Source organism: Thalassophryne amazonica, chromosome 16 (assembly GCF_902500255.1).
Source record: "Thalassophryne amazonica chromosome 16, fThaAma1.1, whole genome shotgun sequence".
Classification (NCBI taxonomy): domain Eukaryota; kingdom Metazoa; phylum Chordata; class Actinopteri; order Batrachoidiformes; family Batrachoididae; genus Thalassophryne; species Thalassophryne amazonica.
The window spans coordinates 38,266,991-38,292,257 of NC_047118.1; the positions used below are offsets into that span (position 1 = coordinate 38,266,991).

Below are 25,267 nucleotides of genomic sequence, written 5' to 3' on the forward strand. Positions count from 1 at the left end.
ATGGAATGTATGTATTGATAAACGATATACCATATTTGATGATACCAATACAACACAATATCAGTGCAGTGGTGTTAGAAAGTATGTAAAACTTTGGGCTTTTACAATGTTTCCCTTCTTTTTTTGGCTTGGTTTTACAAAAATTATTAAATCTTAATGTTTAATCTTGCAAAAAGCATAAACTACAACATACATATATGACCCCTTTAATATCACACAAATATAATCACTGCAGAGACTATAACACTGTGTGGTACTGGGCGATAAATGTGTGTGCAGCAGGTCTTAGATGCAGTGTGTCACCAGACTCACCACACCACTGAAACACTTTGGGCCCTGAATGGCAAGCACTCAGACAGATAACTGATCCATCACCACCTCAGCAAAGTAACCATTTATCTGCTGCAGCCAGGTGAGACACTGGGGTTTGGCGTTTTCCAGCTGCTGGGCCAGTCAACACTGAGGCACCTGAGTGCTGGATCATGTACAGACAAATGCATCACACAGCCAAAATGTTGCAGCTGACACTCCCTCACAATATAAGTGATACTTCTCATCTGAGTCTCTCGAAGTAACCATTTGACACAAATCATTCTAGTGGTACCCAAGGAAGCTCCAAAGAGACCTAATATCAAGGATATGCAGTCATGATCTTAAATCAGTGGTTAGTGTCCAGATCTCACTACCATACAGAAAGGGTGCACTCACATGAGACAGTCTGGACCGCGCCCGAGCACGTTCGAACCCCAAAGTCCAGTTTGTTTGGCTAGTGCAAGTACTCTGGGCCTGGACAGCGCTAGTCTGGCCAGACTTGCAGAGGTAGTGTGAGGCACAGACCAGCTGGATTTGGGCATGGCCAAATGTGTGATCACAAACACAGGAGCACAGATCCTGTACATCACGCCACAGATGCAATTATCCAATTTAACACACACTCACACACACTCATCTTCAACCACTTAGTCCAATTAAAGGTTGCGGGGGGCTGGAGCCTCTCCCAGCAGTCATAGAGCACAAGGCAGGGTACACCCAGGACAGGACGCCAGTCTGTTGCAGGGCCACAAACAGACAAACAAACACAGACACCCACACGCACACCTACGGACAATTTAAAGATACCAATCCACCTAACCCGCATGTCTTTGGATGTGGGAGGAAACCGGAGCACCCGGAGGAAACCCACGCAAACACGGGGAGAACATGCAAACTTCACACAGAAAGGGAATCAAACCCATGACCTTCTCGCTGTGAGGCAACAGTGCTAACCACTAAGCCACCGTGCTGCCCTTCAATTTAACAATGACTATTAATACTATTGTTGTTACTTGGATAATACAGACTTCAGGTCATTGAATAAAATTTAGGTTAAACACAGGTCTGGTTTCTCACCTTAATAATGGAGGAGTCACAGCGCAAACCAGCAAAATATCTCATCATCTGCTGCCTCCATAAAAATCTTGTCACACCTGCAGGATGACTAATTGATGAATCCCTCATTGCTAATTTACTCAGACGGGACAGGTTTTAAATAGGGAAGTGGAATAAAGTAATCACTACGAGAGATCATCAGTAATTTTTGTTGCATCCAAATGCCTAATTTTAGTTATTTTTTAAGGACTGTGTGTATTCATGTCAGTAAATATTCTGGCTCCTTCTACCTTCTGTAACACAAGCCATAGAAATTTCCTCAATTAATAATGTACGAACACGTGTCACTAATAGTCAGTGGGATGGGACACGTTTGTTTTGTTTTTTTATGAGAGGTGATCAGACCACCGGCTCTGCTTTGGGCACAAGGAGAGCACGCCATTGTGCAGAGTGCATACAGCCAATTTTAAGTGACGCCAGCAGATAACATGAAGCGACATGATTGAAGGTGAGTGTAGAGATGAGTCCATTCTTCCCCAGACCTTAGAACAAAGAAAAAAACCTGGCAATATTTTGTTTATATGTTCTTGATGAGGAGTAACAGCCGTGCATTTGGACTGTTTATTGAGGAGCCACTCCCATCTCAATCATTTATATTGTGTTGTCTTATCCAGTGCTATTTGATCCTAAAAAAATATTACATGACTTCATCTCCCCATCTAAAACTAATCTTGTCTGAATATGTTTAAACATTAGTCTCTCAATGATATACTCCATTATAGTGACATGTGAAAGCGTGCCCTTTCCCAAAACTAATTCATGCTGTGTTGATGTAGACATGCTCATGCCTAGACTATGAAGTGCAGTGTGAGCACAGGCTACCAACGGAGTGGGGAAAGTCATGCTGAAGGCACCTAAGCCTCGTGTAAATATGTCCTAAAACAGAAAATATCAGACTTCTACCTTTGTAGACTATGTTGTTGAAATTTGTTGTGAAACTAAAGAGCATACAGAATTTTAGGGCAAAGTATTCTGAAATGAAAAACCAGTCATAATGGCTCAGTCACACGGCACTTAACGAAGGGCAACGAAGCCCTGACGAAACAAGAAATTTGGACTTTCGTTGGCATCATTTAACCTTTGCGCAGCTTCGTTCCTGCAGCCGATGCTTCGTCAGGATTTTTAAACTGTTGAAAAATTTGAACAAAGGGCAACGAAAACCTCAATTCTTCCGTGTTTCATTTTGCTGTCGTTCTTGACGTATTTTAACCATTTGTTTAGTTTATGTAACATTATTGTTTAGTTTGACTTCGTTCAACCAGCTGAATGTTTTCACACAGTGCAGAAGCCGGTCTGTGAGCACTGAGGCTGCTGCTGTGTTTATGTACCATCAGAAATTACAGGGCAAATTCAGCCTGCTTGCTTGGATTTTTTTTATCTGGGAGGGGGGTCAGCTTCAATAGGCTCAGGCACCTTATATAGGCCAGAATTAATCTTTTGTGTGGATACAATTACTTATTTTTCCACAAACAACTGCTGAATTTGAAATAACAAAAAAGTTGTAATTTCTGATGGTACTTGAATGCAGTATTAGGGGCAGCAGCAACTGCTGCATGCACTTATTATTTTCTATTAAATATAACAATATGAATGTAGGAATGACAATCTAGCCATCATGTACATGTGGCAACAGGTAGATGATTCAGATGATGATATAAAGAGCTGTTCTGGAAGACAGAATTCATGTTGTGGATCAGCTGCAGCTGGCTGAAATAACCGCACATGTGAGTCAATACGCGGCATTCACACAGGCTGATCAATTTACTGCTCTGATATAGTCAATCATCTTTACACTTACATTTATTCCCTGTTTTGACAGTTTTCTGTTATAAATCAATATATATGGCTTAGAACATAATACAGTGATACAGCAGTGACCACAGAACACCAGAGGGTTTTTTTTTTTTTAAATGGAGGAAGACGGAGCGCGCAGCGTGTCGTCAGACAGTGTGGATTCTGATGATGAAGGAGATGATCCCGCTTTCATTCTGGATGAGGAACCAAAGCAGGTGGTCCACTGACGTGCACACAGATCTCCACAGCTTCTGTTTGCAGTTTCTCCAGGACTCAGGCGCTATGAGCTCCGTCCCAGCGCAGAGTCCTGGAGCTCAGAGATGCAGACACACATTGCTCCAGCTGTGTCTCCAGGCACGTTTCATTTAAAGCGTCGAGATCAACGTTAGCATCGGTTTCGTTTAGTTCCTCTTTCGTCCCTTTGCGCTCTTGCTTCGCAGGCTCTTCGGTGATAAAGCTCTTTCATCCACCTTTTCTCAATGAATTGTGACTTTTTTTTTTTTTTTTTTACTTTTTCCCTTTGTTCAGTGTGCAGTGTGACTGGGCCATAAAGCTATTGACTGTGTTCAAACTACTTAGTGCTTTAGTAATACTTTATCAGAACTCATCCATCTGATATGCTGTCAGTATTGAATAGGATCTGAATCAGACCTTTGCAAAGCAGTAAAGGTTTTATGAATATTATGAATTTTATTATTTTGTACTTGTATCCATATGTACATTATTTGAAAGAACATATGTACACACATACAGAATGTATACGACATAAAAACTACCAAAAATACTTTCAAAAATGAAAATTACAGGTCTGATCAAACTCACACAGCAATACCATCCCCCCCCCCCCCCCAAAAGTTTTTAAACCTGATTTGATGTCATAAAAAGCATAAAAGCCCAAGGGTTCACATTCTTTCTACCACCACTGCAACTGTTACACATTATTCCGTTTCTACATTACAATCAGAATCAGCTTTACTGGCCAAGTAGGTCAACCTGGAATCTGACTCCGGTTGCACTTGCTCACAGTATTATCACAAACTAAACAACTAGACATAAACGGAACAAGGATGAGGTAAGGAATAATAATAAACAATGTGATGGCAGTTTGGACCGGACCAAAAATATTTGTGGACCAAATGTGAAATCTAAATTGCACTGGTATTCAGGAACATTAATTAATATATTCCTTAGAAATAAACCTTTACTTTCATAAACATGGATTTGGTCCACAAATGTTTTTCAACACTGAATTTTTTTTTTTCCCCAGGTCATCTTCCACAGCATACTGAAAGTGATACCAACTAATGAACATGAGCTCTCAATCCAGATTTTCCTCTTTTAAGGGATTTACATCTAAATTCTGTGAATTATGCATAAATTATAGCACTTACAAAAACTCATGTAAAATACATATGGACAAGAAAAAGCCAAAGCACGCAATGAAAGTAACTCAAGACTTTTGCTAAGTTACAGAAGTGGAATTCTCTGCAGTGGCCAAATCAATCACCTTAATTGAATTACCTGAATCACTGTGAAAATAAACAAATATTTCACCCACTGAAGGCCAAACAGAAGGTAAAACACCTTATTAGCACACAGTTGAAGATAGCTGAAAACCTGACAAACCATCAACTGGGAAGAAACCCAGCATTTGGTTCAAGACTTGACTGCAAAAGACTCATAACCAAGTATTTAAAAAAATGACAATATGCAATTATGCTAGTCTAATTATTATTTGCCCTCTAAAAACATGTAGACAGTGCTCCAATTTCTACATAATTTAGGTGACTGTGTTGTACAAACTCCATAACTAAAACAGAAAATCTACATTTTGAGAACAATTATTTAACTTCAACTCCAACATGAGGTAGTAGACAGTCAAACTAACCACACACTGTCATTTTGCAAAGAGAGCAACTATGGACCAAAGTGCACAATATATGCACATACTGTAAATGTGATATTGTACGGTATTTCTATACTGCCAAAAGAGGATAAAGAAATAAAAATGTGGTGATGGATGTGGAAGAGCAATGTTTTATCAGTGAGACAGAGAGGAAATTGAACTGTCGAATCTGAGTTAGGTTGTTTTATTACCACTATATGGGAAAGAGGGAGGTGAAAACATTGAAAGACAAACTGTTCACTCACTGTCTCACCACAACCAAGGAGTTTTACATTTTCAAGTAATAAACAGGTGCATCAGGAAGAAATTTACAGTGGACTGACAACACTGGAAAAAATACTGCAGTGAGAGGTTTCATCAGACATTCTTATGATGCAAACAGCCTTTGTCATCATTATTATTCATGTTCTTTTACAGGGAACCAAAACACAGACCAAAGAATAACATGGAAATGTCACACACAAGCACACCCACACAAACCTATACTGGAAATAAAATAGTCTCCTTGCACTGACACTACATGCATGACCCACATTACAATTCAATCCTTCTAAAACAAACAAACAAAAATCCACTGCTGCATTTGGACCCGATCAAAACAGTACAGCAAAACAAAACACCCCAGCACTGTCTGAGATGCCTACAGGACACGGACCAGAGGTGGAAGGGCATGGTGGGGGGATGTAGTTATTAGGGAGAGAGCAAGGCTTTCTGGGTGAGTGGAGGGAAAAACGGACATGGAACGGTGAAACAGTATATCTTCATGCAGCAGCTGATCAGCACATGCTTCGATAATAATCACCCTGGGAGGGGGTCAGTGGTTTAATTCAGGAAGAGACCATGTTCTCACTGGATTACAGAGAAACTAGCCTCCAGCTAACACTGCTTGGACCTTGCTGAGAAATAGTAGTTGTGTCTTTTAACAGGATGATGCATGAAACCTGTAGTGTGGTCAAAACCATCATCCAATTTGAAAGCAAGATGTTGCCAATTAATATTTTTTCCTTTATTAAATTCAGTGAAATGTCACTAAGCTGACAAGAGAATAATATTTATAAATGAGGGCCATTTCACTTCATGACCAGCCGACTATACAAAAGAGACCAGGTTCTCTTTTGAACAAACTGGCAGGAAAAATACACTCAATACAATTTAGTAGTTTAGTAAACAAACAAACAAAGCCCCCCCCACAATCAAAGAAGTGCACAATTCAGTGAGTTAGTGGAAAAATAAAATTTAAAAACTCTGGCAATTATTTTTTTTTATTTTTCTTGGACCAACTACAAGACAAAATGTTCCAAATCTGATCGGGACGTGATTCATAAGATCAAAGGAGGTAGTACAGTAAGACAATGCACACTGTGGTTTTTGGTGTTGAGTTGACCCTACCTGAGGCAATCTGGGACTAAGGACTGAGTCCTGAAACACTAGTCTATAGAGAGAACAGAAACAACCTTTGTCAACCTGGATACACACACACGCGCTCTTATTCGTACACACAAAAACACTCATACACTGACGCACGCTGCCACATCCGCCCACAGAGCAGCCTTTGTAGTGGTGCTTGAGAACCAGTATTCCTTTTTCAACAAGATTTCACTGCCCTCAATGATTGTCTTTCTTTTTGTGTGGATTCATTTTCTTTTTTTGAATCAACAAGCCATTTTGAGATCACAAATTACGGGCATTATCACTGACAAAACCCCTATCAAACTATGACTTATAAGAAAGGTAATTATGTTCATTCAGTATGGAGAGTGTGGCGCTTCTGAAACAGCTGCTTCATCGTGGGAACATTCACCTTTAGGTGCTGGCAGCTCTGTGCAGCGAATGACTGGACGCACATGCAGAATCACCCCCAGAGGATAAAAGCAGGAGAAAAGCTGTGAGAGGAGGGGTGGGGGTGTTGGTGGGAGGTGAGTTTACTTACATATAAGTCTGCTGCTCCGTAAAACCCATCCTGATACACCACACTGAAGAGAAAAGGAAAGAGAGAGAGAGAGGAAGAGAGAGAGAGAAAGGAGGAGAAAAGAAAAGTAGGAAGGGAACCCGAAAAGCCAGAAAAGGCGAGAGGGGGAGATGGGAGGGGGATGTGTCAGGGTGCAAAAAGAAAGGTGTGCATGTCCCAAAATCAGAGTGGGTGAAGGTCACAGCATGGCAAAAACAAAAGAGGGAAAGATACAGAAAGAGAAAGAAAGAGAAACAGTAGTTATTTCACACCCATGCAACATGCAGAGGAAATACAGCCTCCCGTCTTTGCTCCACAAGTGCAACCAAAAACATTGAGCATCTCTATGCAAGACAACAACGGCCTCAGGGGGGTGATACTTAGTCTTCATTGACTTGAATTGAAATGACACCATCAACCGCAATTACACCCCGGCTACAAGGGAACCAAGATCACTTTAAAAAGATAAGTTTAAGGGGAAATGGCCGGCGTTTTAAAGCAAACAGTGGAGCAGTTACGGAGAGGGTATTTCCTGCAGCCCCCATTTTCATTACTTTTCTCTAATTTGAATATCATCACAATAAGCAGCCACAAGGCCATAACCATTCAATTGTGCTTTGATCTGAATATCACAGCAGTCAGAACCAAATTAGCCAATCAGCACAGCAACAAAAACATGCACAGAACACAATGAGGGGACAAATAACACATTGCAGTAAATGTGAATAATTTGTTGGGAATCTGTGCAGGTTAACTTTTTAAATGACTGAATCTGCATTGTGTGTGTTTATGCAAATCTGTTGATTGTGGTGTTTTATTCAAATGGCCTTTGAATAGTTTTAATGGTCCCTTCAGTGTGTCATACGCTACTGAAGGAATAATGGACTGGAGGTAAGCATGCATCATGATTTGAGTGTCATAATTATATGAGAACATCCTGTTCAAATAATAAAATGGGGAAAATACTCTGAAAGCTGCATTTATCGGTTGTTCCTCAATCAGCTTGAGACGCTAAAAAGCTTTTATTTAACCCACATATTTTAACATACAAAAGCATAAGAAGTCAAATACATGAAAAGATCTACATCCTTCTTACCCGGGGTAGGCAGGGATTGTAGGCTGAGGCACGGCAGCTCGCACCGCACTGTAGACAGGCCGGCCTCGACCTCTCAGATGGGCACCGCGAAAAGCTGCTGCGGCTGCTGTGGTGGCTGCTGCTGCTGCTGCTGTCGGGTAAGGAAACCCTGGGACTGGAACAGGAGACAAGACACAGGTGGGTGTGTAAAAAGATGGAGAAGAGGAATAAAATTTTATAATGAGTGACCCCAATGCAGATACGATGGAAATGTGAACGGGAAAAATAGGAAGAAACCAATATTAGTCAAAGAAGGGAGGGGGGAAGAAGAACTGAAGGAATAATGCAACTACAGCCTTGACTTTTTTATGTCTATAAAATGTGAAAGTTATCCGAAAGGGTGAGCAATCAGCACATTAATATGCGTTAGAATGAGTGAGTGAAGTTTAAAAGAAGCACTCCTGAATATCTAGTATGGGCAAAGACTAGTTTTACCTGCGTAGAGCTCGGGTCCATACACAGCACCCACCATAGGACTTAATTTCCATCCTGCTGCTAGTTACACAAAGGAGCAGAAAATAATTTGGTCAAGCTACAAAGAGAAATTTGTACCGAAAAGTATTGGATAATAGGGCCAAGTGATATTTCAAACAAACACTACTGTCAGATAAATAGCATAGTTACAGAGGACAATGCTGACATTTTGCCTAAGAAATAAATGAATGCAATTATTATAAGCCAAGTCACATTCAGTATTGCTGGAACACTCAATTGGTATGCACACATAGGATGCAATGCAAAGCAGGCAGTGTCAGGTTTCCTGTGATTTCACAGGGTGCATTCATTCTGTGGATTATGTTACTGTGTTTTCCTAAGAGCATCTGTGAAAGGTTCACCTCACTGTACTGGAAGGAGTAAGGAAGGGTACAACACACCAGCACTGCAGCACACTTTGCTTTGGTTATGGATGTGTACTGCCTTGCAAACAGAATGCACTCATGAGGAGGCCATGACAGGTGAAGAGTATGGATGCTCAATGACCGGGACAAATGCGTCAGCTTAACAAATGATACGGCTAATTACTACCTACATGACAGCAATCTTCTTATTCAATCAAACCACATTTTTTTAATTAATCCGTAACAGATAAATTAAATATGAGTCACCAAATCAGTGCGTGTAGTTACCTCTCATTTATTTCATATGCGTGGTGCCAACAGAGCAAGCAGCCACTAAGTGCTTGCTGCTGTTTTACTACAGAGCCACGATGCACAATTTGAAAGCATATCTACACTCTGCTTTAATCATGTAACAAGATTTTTTTTTTCAATTCACACAGATCAAAATCAGGTTTGTTGGCGTTTCCCTCCTAACAGGAACTTTACAAAAGCCAGCCTCAAGGTCCACTTTTGAAGACACATAAGAAATGTCTGGATATAATAACAATAACGATAAATCAATCAATCAATCAATCAATTTTTTTATATAGCGCCAAATCACAACAAACAGTTGCCCCAAGGCGCTTTATATTGTAAGGCAAGGCCATACAATAATTATGTAAAACCCCAACGGTCAAAACGACCCCCTGTGAGCAAGCACTTGGCTACAGTGGGAAGGAAAAACTCCCTTTTAACAGGAAGAAACCTCCAGCAGAACCAGGCTCAGGGAGGGGCAGTCTTCTGCTGGGACTGGTTGGGGCTGAGGGAGAGAACCAGGAAAAAGACATGCTGTGGAGGGGAGCAGAGATCGATCACTAATGATTAAATGCAGAGTGGTGCATACAGAGCAAAAAGAGAAAGAAACACTCAGTGCATCATGGGAACCCCCCAGCAGTCTACGTCTATAGCAGCATAACTAAGGGATGGTTCAGGGTCACCTGATCCAGCCCTAACTATAAGCTTTAGCAAAAAGGAAAGTTTTAAGCCTAATCTTAAAAGTAGAGAGGGTGTCTGTCTCCCTGATCTGAATTGGGAGCTGGTTCCACAGGAGAGGAGCCTGAAAGCTGAAGGCTCTGCCTCCCATTCTACTCTTACAAACCCTAGGAACTACAAGTAAGCCTGCAGTCTGAGAGCGAAGCGCTCTATTGGGGTGATATGGTACTACGAGGTCCCTAAGATAAGATGGGACCTGATTATTCAAAACCTTATAAGTAAGAAGAAGAATTTTAAATTCTATTCTAGAATTAACAGGAAGCCAATGAAGAGAGGCCAATATGGGTGAGATATGCTCTCTCCTTCTAGTCCCCGTCAGTACTCTAGCTGCAGCATTTTGAATTAACTGAAGGCTTTTTAGGGAACTTTTAGGACAACCTGATAATAATGAATTACAATAGTCCAGCCTAGAGGAAATAAATGCATGAATTAGTTTTTCAGCATCACTCTGAGACACGACCTTTCTGATTTTAGAGATATTGCGTAAATGCAAAAAAGCAGTCCTACATATTTGTTTAATATGCGCTTTGAATGACATATCCTGATCAAAAATGACTCCAAGATTTCTCACAGTATTACTAGAGGTCAGGGTAATGCCATCCACAGTAAGGATCTGGTTAGACACCATGTTTCTAAGATTTGTGGGGCCAAGTACAATAACTTCAGTTTTATCTGAGTTTAAAAGCAGGAAATTAGAGGTCATCCATGTCTTTATGTCTGTAAGACAATCCTGCAGTTTAGCTAATTGGTGTGTGTCCTCTGGCTTCATGGATAGATAAAGCTGGGTATCATCTGTGTAACAATGAAAATTTAAGCAATACCGTCTAATAATACTGCCTAAGGGAAGCATGTATAAAGTGAATAAAATTGGTCCTAGCACAGAACCTTGTGGAACTCCATAATTAACTTTAGTCTGTGAAGAAGATTCCCCATTTACATGAACAAATTGTAATCTATTAGACAAATATGATTCAAACCACCGCAGCGCAGTGCCTTTAATACCTATGGCATGCTCTAATCTCTGTAATAAAATTTTATGGTCAACAGTATCAAAAGCAGCACTGAGGTCTAACAGAACAAGCACAGAGATGAGTCCACTGTCCAAGGCCATAAGAAGATCATTTGTAACCTTCACTAATGCTGTTTCTGTACTATGATGAATTCTAAAACCTGACTGAAACTCTTCAAATAGACCATTCCTCTGCAGATGATCAGTTAGCTGTTTTACAAATACCCTTTCAAGAATTTTTGAGAGAAAAGGAAGGTTGGAGATTGGCCTATAATTAGCTAAGATAGCTGGGTCAAGTGATGGCTTTTTAAGTAATGGTTTAATTACTGCCACCTTAAAAGCCTGTGGTACATAGCCAACTAACATTGATCATATTTAAGATCGAAGCATTAAATAATGGTAGGGCTTCCTTGAGCAGCCTGGTAGGAATGGGGTCTAATAAACATGTTGATGGTTTGGATGAAGTAACTAATGAAAATAACTCAGACAGAACAATCGGAGAGAAAGAGTCTAACCAAATACCGGCATCACTGAAAGCAGCCAAAGATAACGATACGACTTTGGGATGGTTATGAGTAATTTTTTCTCTAATAGTTAAAATTTTGTTAGCAAAGAAAGTCATGAAGTCATTACTAGTTAAAGTTAATGGAATACTCAGCTCAATAGAGCTCTGACTCTGTCAGCCTGGCTACAGTGCTGAAAAGAAACCTGGGGTTGTTCTTATTTTCTTCAATTAGTGATGAGTAGAAAGATGTCCTAGCTTTACGGAGGGCTTTTTTATAGAGCAACAGACTCTTTTTTCCAGGCTAAGTGAAGATCTTCTAAATTAGTGAGACGCCATTTCCTCTCCAACTTACGGGTTATCTGCTTTAAGCTACGAGTTTGTGAGTTATACCACGGAGTCAGGCACTTCTGATTTAAAGCTCTCTTTTTTAGAGGAGCTACAGCATCCAAAGTTGTCTTCAATGAGGATGTAAAACTACTGACGAGATACTCTATCTCACTTACAGAGTTTAGGTAGCTACTCTGCACTGTGTTGGTATATGGCATTAGAGAACATAAAGAAGGAATCATATCCTTAAACCTAGTTACAGCGCTTTCTGAAAGACTTCTAGTGTAATGAAACTTATTCCCCACTGCTGGGTAGTCCATCAGAGTAAATGTAAATGTTATTAAGAAATGATCAGACAGAAGGGAGTTTTCAGGGAATACTGTTAAGTCTTCTATTTCCATACCATAAGTCAGAACAAGATCTAAGATATGATTAAAGTGGTGGGTGGACTCATTTACTTTTTGAGCAAAGCCAATAGAGTCTAATAATAGATTAAATGCAGTGTTGAGGCTGTCATTCTCAGCATCTGTGTGGATGTTAAAATCGCCCACTATAATTATCTTATCTGAGCTAAGCACTAAGTCAGACAAAAGGTCTGAAAATTCACAGAGAAACTCACAGTAACGACCAGGTGGACGATAGATAATAACAAATAAAACTGGTTTTTGGGACTTCCAATTTGGATGGACAAGAGTAAGAGTCAAGCTTTCAAATGAATTAAAGCTCTGTCTGGGTTTTTGATTAATTAATAAGCTGGAATGGAAGATTGCTGCTAATCCTCCGCCCCGGCCCGTGCTACGAGCATTCTGACAGTTAGTGTGACTCGGGGGTGTTGACTCATTTAAACTAACATATTCATCCTGCTGTAACCAGGTTTCTGTAAGGCAGAATAAATCAATCTGTTGATCAATTATTATATCATTTACCAACAGGGACTTAGAAGAGAGAGACCTAATGTTTAATAGACCACATTTAACTGTTTTAGTCTGTGGTGCAGTTGAAGGTGCTATATTATTTTTTCTTTTTGAATTTTTATGCTTAAATAGATTTTTACTGGTTATTGGTGGTCTGGGAGCAGGCACCGTCTCTACGGGGATGGGGTAATGAGGGGATGGCAGGGGGAGAGAAGCTGCAGAGAGGTGTGTAAGACTACAACTCTGCTTCCTGGTCCCAACCCTGGATAGTCACGGTTTGGAGGATTTAAGAAAATTGGCCAGATTTCTAGAAATGAGAGCTGCTCCATCCAAAGTGGGATGGATGTCGTCTCTCCTAACAAGACCAGGTTTTCCCCAGAAGCTTTGCCAATTATCTATGAAGCCCACCTCATTTTTTGGACACCACTCAGACAGCCAGCAATTCAAGGAGAACATGCGGCTAAACATGTCACTCCCGGTCTGATTGGGGAGGGGCCCCAGAGAAAACTACAGAGTCCGACATTGTTTTTGCAAAGTTACACACCAATTTAATGTTAATTTTAGCGACCTCCGATTGGCGTAACCGGGTGTCATTACTGCCGACGTGAATTACAATCTTACCAAATTTACGCTTAGCCTTAACTAGCAGTTTCAAATTTCCTTCAATGTCGCCTGCTCTGGCCCCAGGAAGACAATTGACTATGGTTGCTGGTGTCGCTAACTTCACATTTCGCAAAACAGAGTCGCCAATAACCAGAGTTTGATCCTCGGCGGGTGTGTCGTCGAGTGGGGAAAAACGGTTAGAGATGTGAACGGGTTGGCGGTGTACACAGGGCTTCTGTTTAGGGCTACGCTTCCTCCTCACAGTCACCCAGTCAGCCTGCTTTCCCGGCTGCTCGGGATCTGCCAGGGGGTAACTAACGGCGGCTAAGCTACCTTGGTCCGCACCGACTACAGGGGCCTGGCTAGCTGTAGAATTTTCCACGGTGCGGAGCCGAGTCTCCAATTCGCCCAGCCTGGCCTCCAAAGCTACGAATAAGCTACACTTATTACAAGTACCGTTACTGCTAAAGGAGGCCGAGGAATAACTAAACATTTCACACCCAGAGCAGAAGCCACCATGCTAAATCGGCTAAGAGCTAGTAGCTACGCTAAGCTAGCGGATTCCTAAAAACACGCAAAGTGAATAATGTGTAAATAATTTAGAGGTGATTCAGCAGAAGGAGTGCTTTAGTTAAGGCACGTAAAGATTACACTGGGAAACAAATCGTAATCTAGATAACTAGATCAATCTAACTGCGCAGATTTAACAGATACAGAAAAACACCGCTGTGCTCCGGAACAGGAAGTGATACAATACCGCAGTGAGAGCCAACCACCAGTAGAGGCAAGCCTAAAAAGCAAGCACAAAAGCACTGAAGCAAAACATAAGTAAGACCAACACAGCAAAAAGGTGATAACCGCACAATTCAAATGTATTTCAGAAAAATGTATTGTATTATACAGGGCTGTGAAATAAAAACTGTGAAATCCAAGGGAAATTTGCCAGGGGTCTGGGGGACATAGGCCCGCAGGAGCCGGGGTCTTGGACCCATTGTATCCCAGAAACCAAATTAATTTTTTATCTAATGATACATTTTCAGCATCTCCTGGAACAAAAAATCTCAAAATGAGTGCATATTTAAATGATCCTGTATTCAACGTTTCATTTGAACCGTCAATGATCATGTTGAAATAACAGAATATAAAGTGGAAGTAGGACCTGGAATGATTTTCCTTTTAATTGTAAACCAAATTATGCATTAACGCAGAACAATTAAACTACATGAAATTTATGAAGACTGAAAAGACTGTTAAAGCATTTCAACAACCACAGCTAAAGCTTGTGGAATATTTTGAAAATCATGATAAAATATCAATAACATACCTTATAGTAAAAAAAGCCACATATTCTTGTGTAAATTCCTGTAAATCCACTCAAAGCTGGTGTATTTTTCTCCTAAAAAAAAGTCTACATTAAAAACTCATTTATATTCTTGTGTAAATTCATGTACAGTGGTCCCTCGTTTATCGCGGGACTATGTTCTAAAAATAAACCGCAATAGGTGAAATCCGCGAAGTAGTCAGCATTATTTTTTTACAATTATTATAGATGTTTTAAGGCTGTAAAACCCCTCACTACACACTTTATACACTTTTCTCAAACAGGCATGAACATTTTCTCACTTTTCTCTCGTGTGTAAACACTCTTTTTTCTTCTGGGCGAGAAGATTCTAAACAGACATGCAGAACACAATGCGCGTGCTCTCCCTTTGCTCACTGCCTCCGGGGGTACGGATGCGGGACCCGCAAAGAATCCAAGTCATCAAATCAAAATCAAATCAATTTTATTTATATAGCGCCAAATCACAACAAACAGTTGCCCCAAGACGCTTTTTATATTGCAAGGCAAAAGCCATACAATAGTTACAGAAAAACCCCAATGGTCAAAACGACCCCCTGTGAGCAAGCACTTGGCGACAGTGTGAAGGAAAAACTCCCTTTTAACAGGAAGAAACCTCCAGCAGAACCAGGCTCAGGGAGGGGCAGTCTTCTGCTGGGACTGGTTGGGGCTGAGGGGAGAGAGTCAGGAAAAAGACATGCTGTGGAAGAAAGCCATGGCCACGGATCTCTGTGGCTGCGGTCACCGAGACCATGCAGTGGGCACTGCAGATTTTTCCGCAAGAAGTCTGTCCTTGCGGGCTGCCGGAGCACTCCGCATCAAAAAAGCGAGCGTAGTCTCTGGACCTGTTGCCAGAGTTGTCAGCAGCTCTGCACAGCAGAGAGGGGGGCGGTGTGAGTGGCCCGCTGCGGCGTTTACCAAGGCCGCAGAGTCAGTAAGCGCATCGGAGGCAGTGACAGCAATCGCGGTGATGCTGACCGGTGCCGCGACCGGCCCGCCTGATAAGGACGCAGAACACAATGTGCTGTTAAAAAACAAAACAAAAAAAACAAAAAACAAGCATGCAAATCTGCTCCCCCAAAAAATCTGTGAAACTGCGAGGCCGCGAAAGGTGAACCGCGTGCGTTATAGCGAGGGACCACTGTAAATCCATTCAAAGCCACAGCCTTTTTTTTTTTTTTCAATGAAAGAAAGTCTAGATTAACTCACATAATGTTTTCTAAAATCCTGTTTGAACAGCACAATGTTAATTTTCCAAAGAGAGAAAAAATTCTTACCGTGTTTCCTGATGGCACAGTTCACTTTTCACGTCTCATCTTTCATCTGTGTTCACGAATCCAGGAACAATTCCTTATCAGACTTTTTCAAACAAACAGTCTTTCTCTCCATCTTCTCTCTGTCCGACGTCGGTCCGTGACACAGACATGCTGCACAAATCTGTTAAAAACTTTAGAGCTCTAAAGGTTTGCGATGTCCACATGCCACGTTTAGCTTAAGCGTCGTTGCAGCAACCAACCAGTCCCACTTTACGACAACTGTCGCAACAGCCAGGCTTTTTTCCTCAAAACTCCGTGGATCCGAGGACACTGATTTGTATCTGTAAGACATAGATTAGTGTCCGCGGACCGCCGCGGTCTTATAAAACTTGCACAATGTCATAAAAAAAGAACACTTTGCGACAGACATTTTAAAAACTCAGTGACTATCACAATTACAGAGTTAAACACAAACACACCCCCTCCCCATTATGAAATCCACAGAATTTCGCGGATCCGCAGAGTTTTCACAGCCCTGATTATAAAACTCTTAACTCCCCAGTTAATTGATTGATTGATGGTAATTTCAATTAATCTTGAAGACCTGAACTTTAATCTAAGGGAGACCACACATACACATGCAAAATAAATTCACACATACAGCAAGAGCCCATTGTGAGCTCATTATCAGTTTTTGTTAACTGAAGCGTTATGATTAAATCTGTTCATGCTCCTGGGAATCAAAGCATGTACCATTTTCCAGTTTGCTGTGACTGAATGACTTAAAACTGCCATTCCTCTTTCTTTTGTGTCTTTGAGCTGTTGTGCCTTTATGTCACATATTACATGCCATTTTTTTCCCTCTCAAGACATTTCCGCAGAATTTTTCGTTGTTGCCAGTCCTGTACAATGAACTCTACTACAAGGCAAATTACATAACTGGCAGCATGAAGTAACATACATAAATGTTATTAAATCATCTCTTCTCCAGAAGCGCCTAAAAGGAGAGAACTGGAGCGGCACTGGATTTTTTTTCTTTCCTTGTGGACCTTGGCTACCTGGACTGTTAAGCAAGCTGCAGTCAGTTGATTGTTAGTGTGCGTCAGTGCGGCTGTTACCATAAGGCAGTGTGCTGAGAGCCTCTCCGTTAGGGTAGGGACTGACCATTTTCTTGTTCGTCATCACCCTGGCTGTGGCATTATTCACCTGGGCATGGAGGAACAGACGATCAGAGAGACAACAATTCACCAGAAGAAAAAATATATATATAAAAATTTAAAACAGAATGAAATGAGCTACATCAGATGTCTAATGCTGCTTTTTGTAAATACTGACATTCTATTCATCAAGAATGTAGTTATCTGCCATTATGTTTATTTTAAATAACGCAAATGTCTGATTTTGACAATGTTATCTTTTTTGGTGCTCATTTATCATTCATGGGCTGTTGCAGAACGATACTGACGTTGTGTCAGGTAAATAGCATCAATAATGAATGAAGGGAGCACTGTGCACACTCAATTTATACACAATTAAAATAAATATTACACACATGACAAGTTACACTGGCATTATAATCCTTTATGGCTCCAGTCAGGTGCATGTCCATGTTGGTGTGCACAGTTAGACGTAGAATGTTAATGGGATTCTTATGTAATAACCATGCAATTCAAAGTGAGTTTACCAGTAGAGACTTGATGTGTGTGGGTTTTTTTGTTTTTTAATATGAGGGCATCTAGAGCTGAGCTACACAGGCATGTATAAGCACAGGGAAACAAGCTGTTCTTTTCTGGCATGCACACGTGGAGGTAATGTGAATTTGTTAAGTGTCTGTGTGCTATCTGCATGTTGGCACAGTCTAAAAACATTTCAGTCTAATGCTTAGGTCTTTCAGTCAGAGATGGCTTAATGCTTAGGTCTTTCAGTCAGAGATGGCTGATAATCCTCTCTTCAAGCTTCAAAGGCTCACACTACAGTCCCTTGATCCATCTTCATCTTCCTATGACGAGCTTTAAGAGAAGGAGATTGCAGCTCTCTGTAACAACCTGCACTATAAGAATGTGCTACTGAGGCTGATTAATGATCTTTTGGTGTTATGATGGGAACTAAGAAAGACTGAGAGACAAGCAGTGGAAAAACAAAACTGTTTGGAATGAGAGATCCTGCATGTGCATTCTCAATGCTATCCTATTAGAGGGCCATTAAGGCTGAAATTGCCATTCATACTGCCTCTATCACCGAGTCATATTCCTCATCGGCCATGTTTCATTCACATGAAAATGAGGTTTTTCCTCATTTCTGCCCTCATTGCAACTGACAAGGTCAGTGGTAAATGGTTCAATTAGCCTAGCCTGGCTATCTGATGCAACTGTCTATGGGTGTCTCAATGCAGAAATTCTAACATGTAAATGAAGTTACTGAATGATGAAATGTTTGCTTTCACACCACAATGCTCTTCACACTGGCAACAATCCATAATTGTTAACAATCCAGGTAACAGTGATCATTTACACTGTGCTAATAGCGGGTGTGTACACAGAATATATACAATGTGTGTGTGTCATTATTAATTAATCAAATTGGGTAATCAGTTGACAAGAAGACATGCAAATTAAAAGAGCAATGCAGTAGGCAAACCTGAAAAATCACAAGGATTAATAAAACATTTAGTCGTTAAACAGTTTTTACCCCAAAAACCAGCCTGAGCAACGAAACTGGACAAAACAAAGCCTTGTTTCCATATGAAATCAAACTTGTGGGGTTTACATACCTTAAAAAAAATTAAACAAAATAACTCAAGGGAGACGGAGAGAAAAAAGGGGGTGCAAAAACAGTTTGTATTTGACCTAAATAAATAAATAAATAAATAAATAAATAAATCTGAAATTGCACACAGACAAATATGGGTGCATCACATGACCAAGAGTGAGAGTGACAAACCAAAAAAAAAAAAAAAAAAAAAAAAAAACCTGCAATATTCAGCCAATTAGCAAGCACTGGATGCAACATAGAGACCGATCAAAACAATCGCGGCACTCCCACATGAAACACGGTGACAAAGATGAAAGATGAATTCACAAGAAGGGATGCAGGTGAGAAGAACAGTGATAGAGCCAGTCCATACACAAAAACAGGAAACAGACATGGATTGAGAAAAAGAGAAACATGAACAACGCTGAAACAACTGATGGAAAGTACTCTTTAAAATAATCAAAATATATATACCAAGGTGCATCATTCAAATAAAGCAATCTGGTGACCATTATCCCGAAAATGTCAATGTGGTGGGTTGAGAAAAAGAGCACCAAAGAATGGAGGAAACAGAGAGAAAGAGAGAGCGAGCCAATGAGCTACAGAGAGTGAAGGAGAGGGAGAGAAAGAAGAGCAATCCTCATTCCCAAAAAAGGAGAGAAATAAAATAAACACGAGACACTATGCCAGGCATTAGAACTGCGTGTCACAAACTAAGACCAGTACACTATGACTACTACTACAACTAGTAACACAGACAATTCACTACAAGAGAACCAAACCAAAATAGAAAAACAAAAGGCAGCATAATAGAGACCCAAAAACAAGCAAGGTAAACCCCATAATGGTTTAGAAATGCATATGGTTGCACAGCATTAGTTGATTTGACTGGTGACAAGATATTTGTTATTACAATGGGAACAGCACAATTCAGTAATGTAATAGTACTGGACAAAAACTTACTTTCAAAAACCTAGAAATGTACATTTGGAAATTCTTATTTGTCTTGATTGGACAACTCACAAGCTAGATCAATTATGAGTTGAATAATTTTTCAAGATAGGTATCATCCAATTATTGAAAGTACAATAAGCTAAAGGATGGAAGGTTAATAAAACAAAGAAATTCAAAAGCAGAGCAGTGTCATTAGCCCTGCAACTTTGGGCCTGCATTCAGTCAAAGCAATCACAAGAAGCAAAAGAGCAAAGCTTCATATCAATCCTGTTTGAGTTTTTTTAAATAGTCATAAAGGTATACGTGAAAAATATATACTGTACTCTATAATAAAATCAGTCCCACTGGAAAATTAAGCAGATGTTTGGATAGAGCTGTGTCTTTGCATGGAGGAAGGTGATTACATTCAGTCACTCATTCCCAGTGAGGTGTTAACGATGTGCTCGATTCAGGCATGTAGAGAAAATATTTTCATTGAAAGATCCAATCTGTCAAGGACTTTCTGTTTACCTGTGTGATAATGTGCTGTTCACTGGAAAATTACACATTAATAGCTTTATGGGGATTTTCACTGTGTAGGGTTAGGCTGATGACAGTCAAATCACTTTGTGAAAAAGAATACAAATACTACTACTGTAGCTCCACTATATACGTAGTAGATATAGTACTGTGTCAAATGTCCATTTTAGGGTTAACGTGGGGAGGGAATCAGGTCAGTAATAGATGTTTGTACACAACTTACCGTTGCCGTAGAAACAGCGAGTGGTTACCATGGAGACTGACAACAACACACAGAAGTCGTCAGGGAAACAGAAAAAAATATAATAAATAAAGGAACAAATAATCCCAGTAACAAAAGAAACCTAAATTTCCCTCATCCTCCCACCAGAAGCAAAAAACTGATAGCAATAGCATTACGGCTCAAAACAGAAAATAACAGAAAAAGAGGACGAGCTGAGTGAGAGGGGATGCAAGCTCTCAGTCGTTACAATTGGATTGGTGACAGGAAGAAATTTGGTGCTCAAGAGAACATAAAACATGGTAACTGGAGAATGGATAGTCAGAAAAACTGACAATTCTCACCACCTTCCATCAAAAAAGCAGAATAATGAAGGATGGTATAATAGTGTCTGGGTCTACTGATGATAAAATGATAATTTTTTTGTTTGTTTGTTTTGATGTTGCCAGAAAAGATTTGCTTTTATATGACAAATTTGGGCCACAATTAAAGAGCTTAAATTTGTTAAATGGTTGCTTGGTTTTTTTCAGCTACATAACCCACCCCCAAAAGAAAATCAAAAATGAAAAACATAATTCATGTTGAACAACAACAACAACAACAAATTAATGATAAACAAAACAATGGATGATGATAAACTGGAATCATAGACAAACATAATAACTAAAGAAGGTATTTAAGCCAGAAAAGCACCTATAGGTTAATGGCAATTCAAACTGACAGCTACAGCTATTCTAGAGCTATTTTGGAAATGTGCGTATTGACAAGACAATACAAGGCAAGGGAGTGAATAATTTCTGTCATAAGTTAGGAAGCACTGACAAGGATTGGACAGTGGTGGGCTGTTGTGGGGGGAGACAAACTTGACTGGCAACAAAAAGGACAGGAAGACGAAGAATGGGTAGCCCAGAACAGAGGGTTAGAAAGGGCAAAATACAAGCTCTCTTTTGCCTTTTCTTTCAGACACTGTCACAGTTTCACTCATGTATTGAGCAAGCAAACATGAATACACATTTATTTTTATTTTATTCCATCAATGTTTTTCACAACCTAATCATGCAGTAACAAAGTTCTGTTAATACTCTAAGCAAGATCAAAGGCAGAGCAGCCATACAGAAAACCAGGACCCAAATAGCAGCTAAGCCTTCACTTGGGGCCATCCCCAATTCATTCTTTCCCAAACAGCTATAGTCCCACATGATGATTCAGTTTATGAAAGGCCCAGATAAAAATGGAATTGAAGGTTGAGAGTACAGCCAACTGTGTCCCACTGAGTGTGCATGATATAGTGTTGACTGGTGATGGCACAGACATGTATGGTCAGTCATGCAAGAACACAGGTGCAATTTCTGTCATCCTTGTCACCATACAACCATGCAGTGATTGCATATTTTTCACTCCATTTACCCCCTGCTGTTGAGACATATGCATGCAGAGCTACATTTCTTGCTACACACGCATGTACAACTCAAGTGTATTTGAATGTCTGACTAAAACTCTGCACTGTAAAGGAGTTATTGCATACGCCAGCTACAGGCATGAATCACAAAACCAATCAGAAAACGGAAAAGCTTGTCACTGCAGTTAAAAACCTGGAGATAGACTTATCACTATAACTACTTTTATTGGACAATTTACTGTCCCAGCGTATAATCCACCCATATATAGCGGGTAAAACGAGTCCTGAACACGTCACCATTTTTCTTAGTAAATATATTTCTAAAGGTGCTACTGATATGAAATTTTCACCAGATGTTGATAACAACCCAAGTAATCCAGACATGCAAAGAAACCAAAAGAAATAAGTACAGAAATTAAGCTATGTGTAATAAAATGGAATGACACAGGGAAAAAGTATTGAACACGCTTCATGTAATTCATTTAATAATTCATACAAAAGCAGTTGTTGGTAATGACAGCTTCAAGACGCCTCCTGTAAGGAGAAACTACTTGACTGCATTGCTGAGGTGTGATTTTGGCCCATTCTTCCACACAAACTGTCTTCAAATCTTGAAGGTTCTGTCGAGCTCTTCTATTAACTCTGATCTTTAGTTCTTTACATAGATTTTCTAGTGGACTCAAGCCAGGTGATTGGCTGGGCCATTTTAGCACCTTTATTTTCATTCCCTGAAACCAACTGAGTTTCCTTGGTTGTGTGTTTCAGATCATTGTCTTGCTGAAATGTCCACCCGCATTTCATCATCATCCTGGTAGATGGCAGCAGATTTTTGTTAAGAATTTCTCTGTACATTTTTCCATTCATCAGTCCCGTATGTTGAAAAAACAGCCCTAAATCATGATGTGCAGTCCTATTTTACTGCTTATTATTATGGCATCCAATGAGTTCAATTTTGGACTCATCTGACCAGATCATGTTCTCCCAGTATTTCACAGGCTTGTCTAAATGTTGTGTAGTAAAATTTAAACAAGCTTCAAAATGCTTTTGCTTCAGCAATGGAGTCTTGTGTGGCGAGCGTGCATACAGGCCATGGCAGTTGAGTGCATTATTTATTATTTTCTTAGAAACAATTGCACCTACTAATTCCAGGTCTTTCTGAAGCTCTTGGACAATTCTTCTAACAATTGTTTTCACCTGTCTGTCAGAAATCTTGCGAGGAACACCTGGTCATGGCTGGTTTATGGTGAAATTATGTTCTTTCCACTTCCAGATTATAGCCCCAACAATGCTCACTGGAACATTCAGAAGATTAGAAATCCTTCTGTAACTAATGCCATCAGTATGATTTCCAACAATAAGGTTGCAAAGATCTTGAGAGAGATCTTTGCTTTTACCCATCACGATATGTTTCTTGTTTGACACCGTGGTAACCTTTTTATAGGTCATCAGTTGGGACTGAACCAGCTGATGTTCATTTGCACTGATAAGGGGCAGGATTGCTTTTTAACCCTCTGGAGTCATCAGACACGCCTTTGCGTCAAAAGTCACATGACCTAATTAAGCAGACGTAGCACACAGTCCACTCCACTATGAATCCCTGTTTGAACGCGTGTTGAACATGTGGAATTCAACCTGTGTACCAGTTTTTAAATTTTGTTAATAGGCCAAGTATAACTTGAATTATGATTAATAATTTACACAATGCCTTTTCCTGGGTAATATGCTCATATTTGCTGCGTGTTTTGCAGACACCTGCAGTAAAAGCAACTAATTTCTTCAACTTCTGCAGGAGAGACGGGTGGGAAGAAACACATCTCCCTCATCTTTTGCAGGACAGACAGGGGTGGGAAGAAACAGGACTGCTACTTTAGCACTGGTGGAAAACTCACGAGCTAACCAATCAAAATCACTAGCCCCACGTGGGTTTGATGACAAACCACAGACCCCACATGGCTGTGCATGTGTGCGTTTTGTGCAGGACATGTGCGAACAGGACTATTCTTCCATCTCTCTCTGTCTGTCAGTAAAAAAAAATACACAAACTTTTCTTTATCAATGGTGTAAAATATATTACCTAATAAACAATGATCCCAAATCTACATAACTTGATTGCTGAGGGAAGGAAAATTGTGGTTTTGTTCTGGCCAAATACGAGAGCAGGTGGATCAACTGACGTGCACACAGGTCAGTATAGTGGATTGGACCATCGGACCAAGCGCTTCTCTTTCCAGCTTATCCAGGTCTCCACTCATTTGTCCTGGAACACAGAGTAGGGTGCAGACACACACTGCCCCAGCAGTAAGCAGGCTTCAGGCATGGAGAACACAGGAGTCCAGGCAGAGCCACCCCCCAAAGTCCAAGAGACCTTTTTCTATTTTTTTTTTTTCCCCACTAACACAGTCAGGACAGTCTGTACAAACATGAGTAAAAACACTGCAAAAACAAGGAATTAGGAACAAATACAGAGGAATATTGAGATGTAATATCTATACCAGTTTTTTGGGGCTTCTGGTGTGCAATGGACAGGAATTGTTTTTCTGAGTGTCACAAATATCATTTGTGTGGCATCTTATTGCATGTAAATAGCCACAAAAAACACCTGAAGCATTTCCTACATTTTAATGTGAATTGTTGTATATAACTTTATTTATGCTACATTTTGACATTTTACAATTTATATTTGCATTGTAAGTTATAAAAATGGTTTGTTAAACATGTTTCTGGTTTTTACAGTAACAACAACAACAACAACAAAAACTTTTTTCTGATTCAAATTTTGGGTTTTGGGGTGAATTTAGGGTCAGTGTTTTTTAATGCAGTATGTCAGAATGAAAGGAAAACTGTAAAGTCAAACAGGTGATGTGCTGAAAAAAAATGACACCAAACAAGGCAAGGTAAAAATTATGAAGTTAAACCCAAAAGTAGTCAAAAACACCCAATTATACCCAGGACTCCAGAGGATTAATTACTGATAGATTTCAGCTGGTGTCTTGGCTTTCCCCATGCCTTTTTGCACTTCCCTTTCTTCATGTGCTCAATAGATTTTTCCTTGTATTATTACACATAATTTATGAACAGCTATGGTTTGATTTCTTTGTATGTATGGATTACTTGGGCTGTTACAAACATCTGGTGAAAATTTCACTAGGAAAAATGGTAGCATGTTCAATACTTATTTTACCCTCTCTCTCTCTGAGAGAGCACAAGAGAGACTTATATTAGAGGTGTCACAATTCATGAATTTGTACTGAGCCATATGGTATGAATGCAATCGTTCGGGGCAACAGAACTGTACGCAGAATAAATGGTAATATTCTGCACAGTATGATTATACACATGCATATTTGATTCCATAAGTTACTGACATTTCATCTCATGTTCACAGACTG

At 40.0% G+C, this 25,267-nt stretch overlaps 1 protein-coding gene across 6 annotated transcripts in view; it reads right to left on the reverse strand.

Moving 5' to 3' along the window:
- Positions 1-25,267, reverse strand: part of LOC117527784 (RNA binding protein fox-1 homolog 2-like) — a 148,109-nt gene that overhangs the window by 11,320 nt on the left and 111,522 nt on the right. For 3 of the 6 annotated variants that reach the window (XM_034190278.1, XM_034190276.1, XM_034190280.1), the window contains 4 exons: positions 17,154-17,241; positions 8,647-8,706; positions 8,173-8,326; positions 7,059-7,101 (listed from right to left, as the gene is read on the reverse strand). In XM_034190278.1, coding sequence (XP_034046169.1) covers positions 7,059-7,101; positions 8,173-8,326; positions 8,647-8,706; positions 17,154-17,241 — 345 coding nt within the window. Of the gene's footprint in view, positions 1-6,517; positions 6,561-7,058; positions 7,102-7,564; positions 7,699-8,172; positions 8,327-8,646; positions 8,707-17,153; positions 17,242-25,267 lie in introns of those variants that run through there. The other 3 variants (XM_034190277.1, XM_034190281.1, XR_004565604.1) reach the window with 3 other exon arrangements.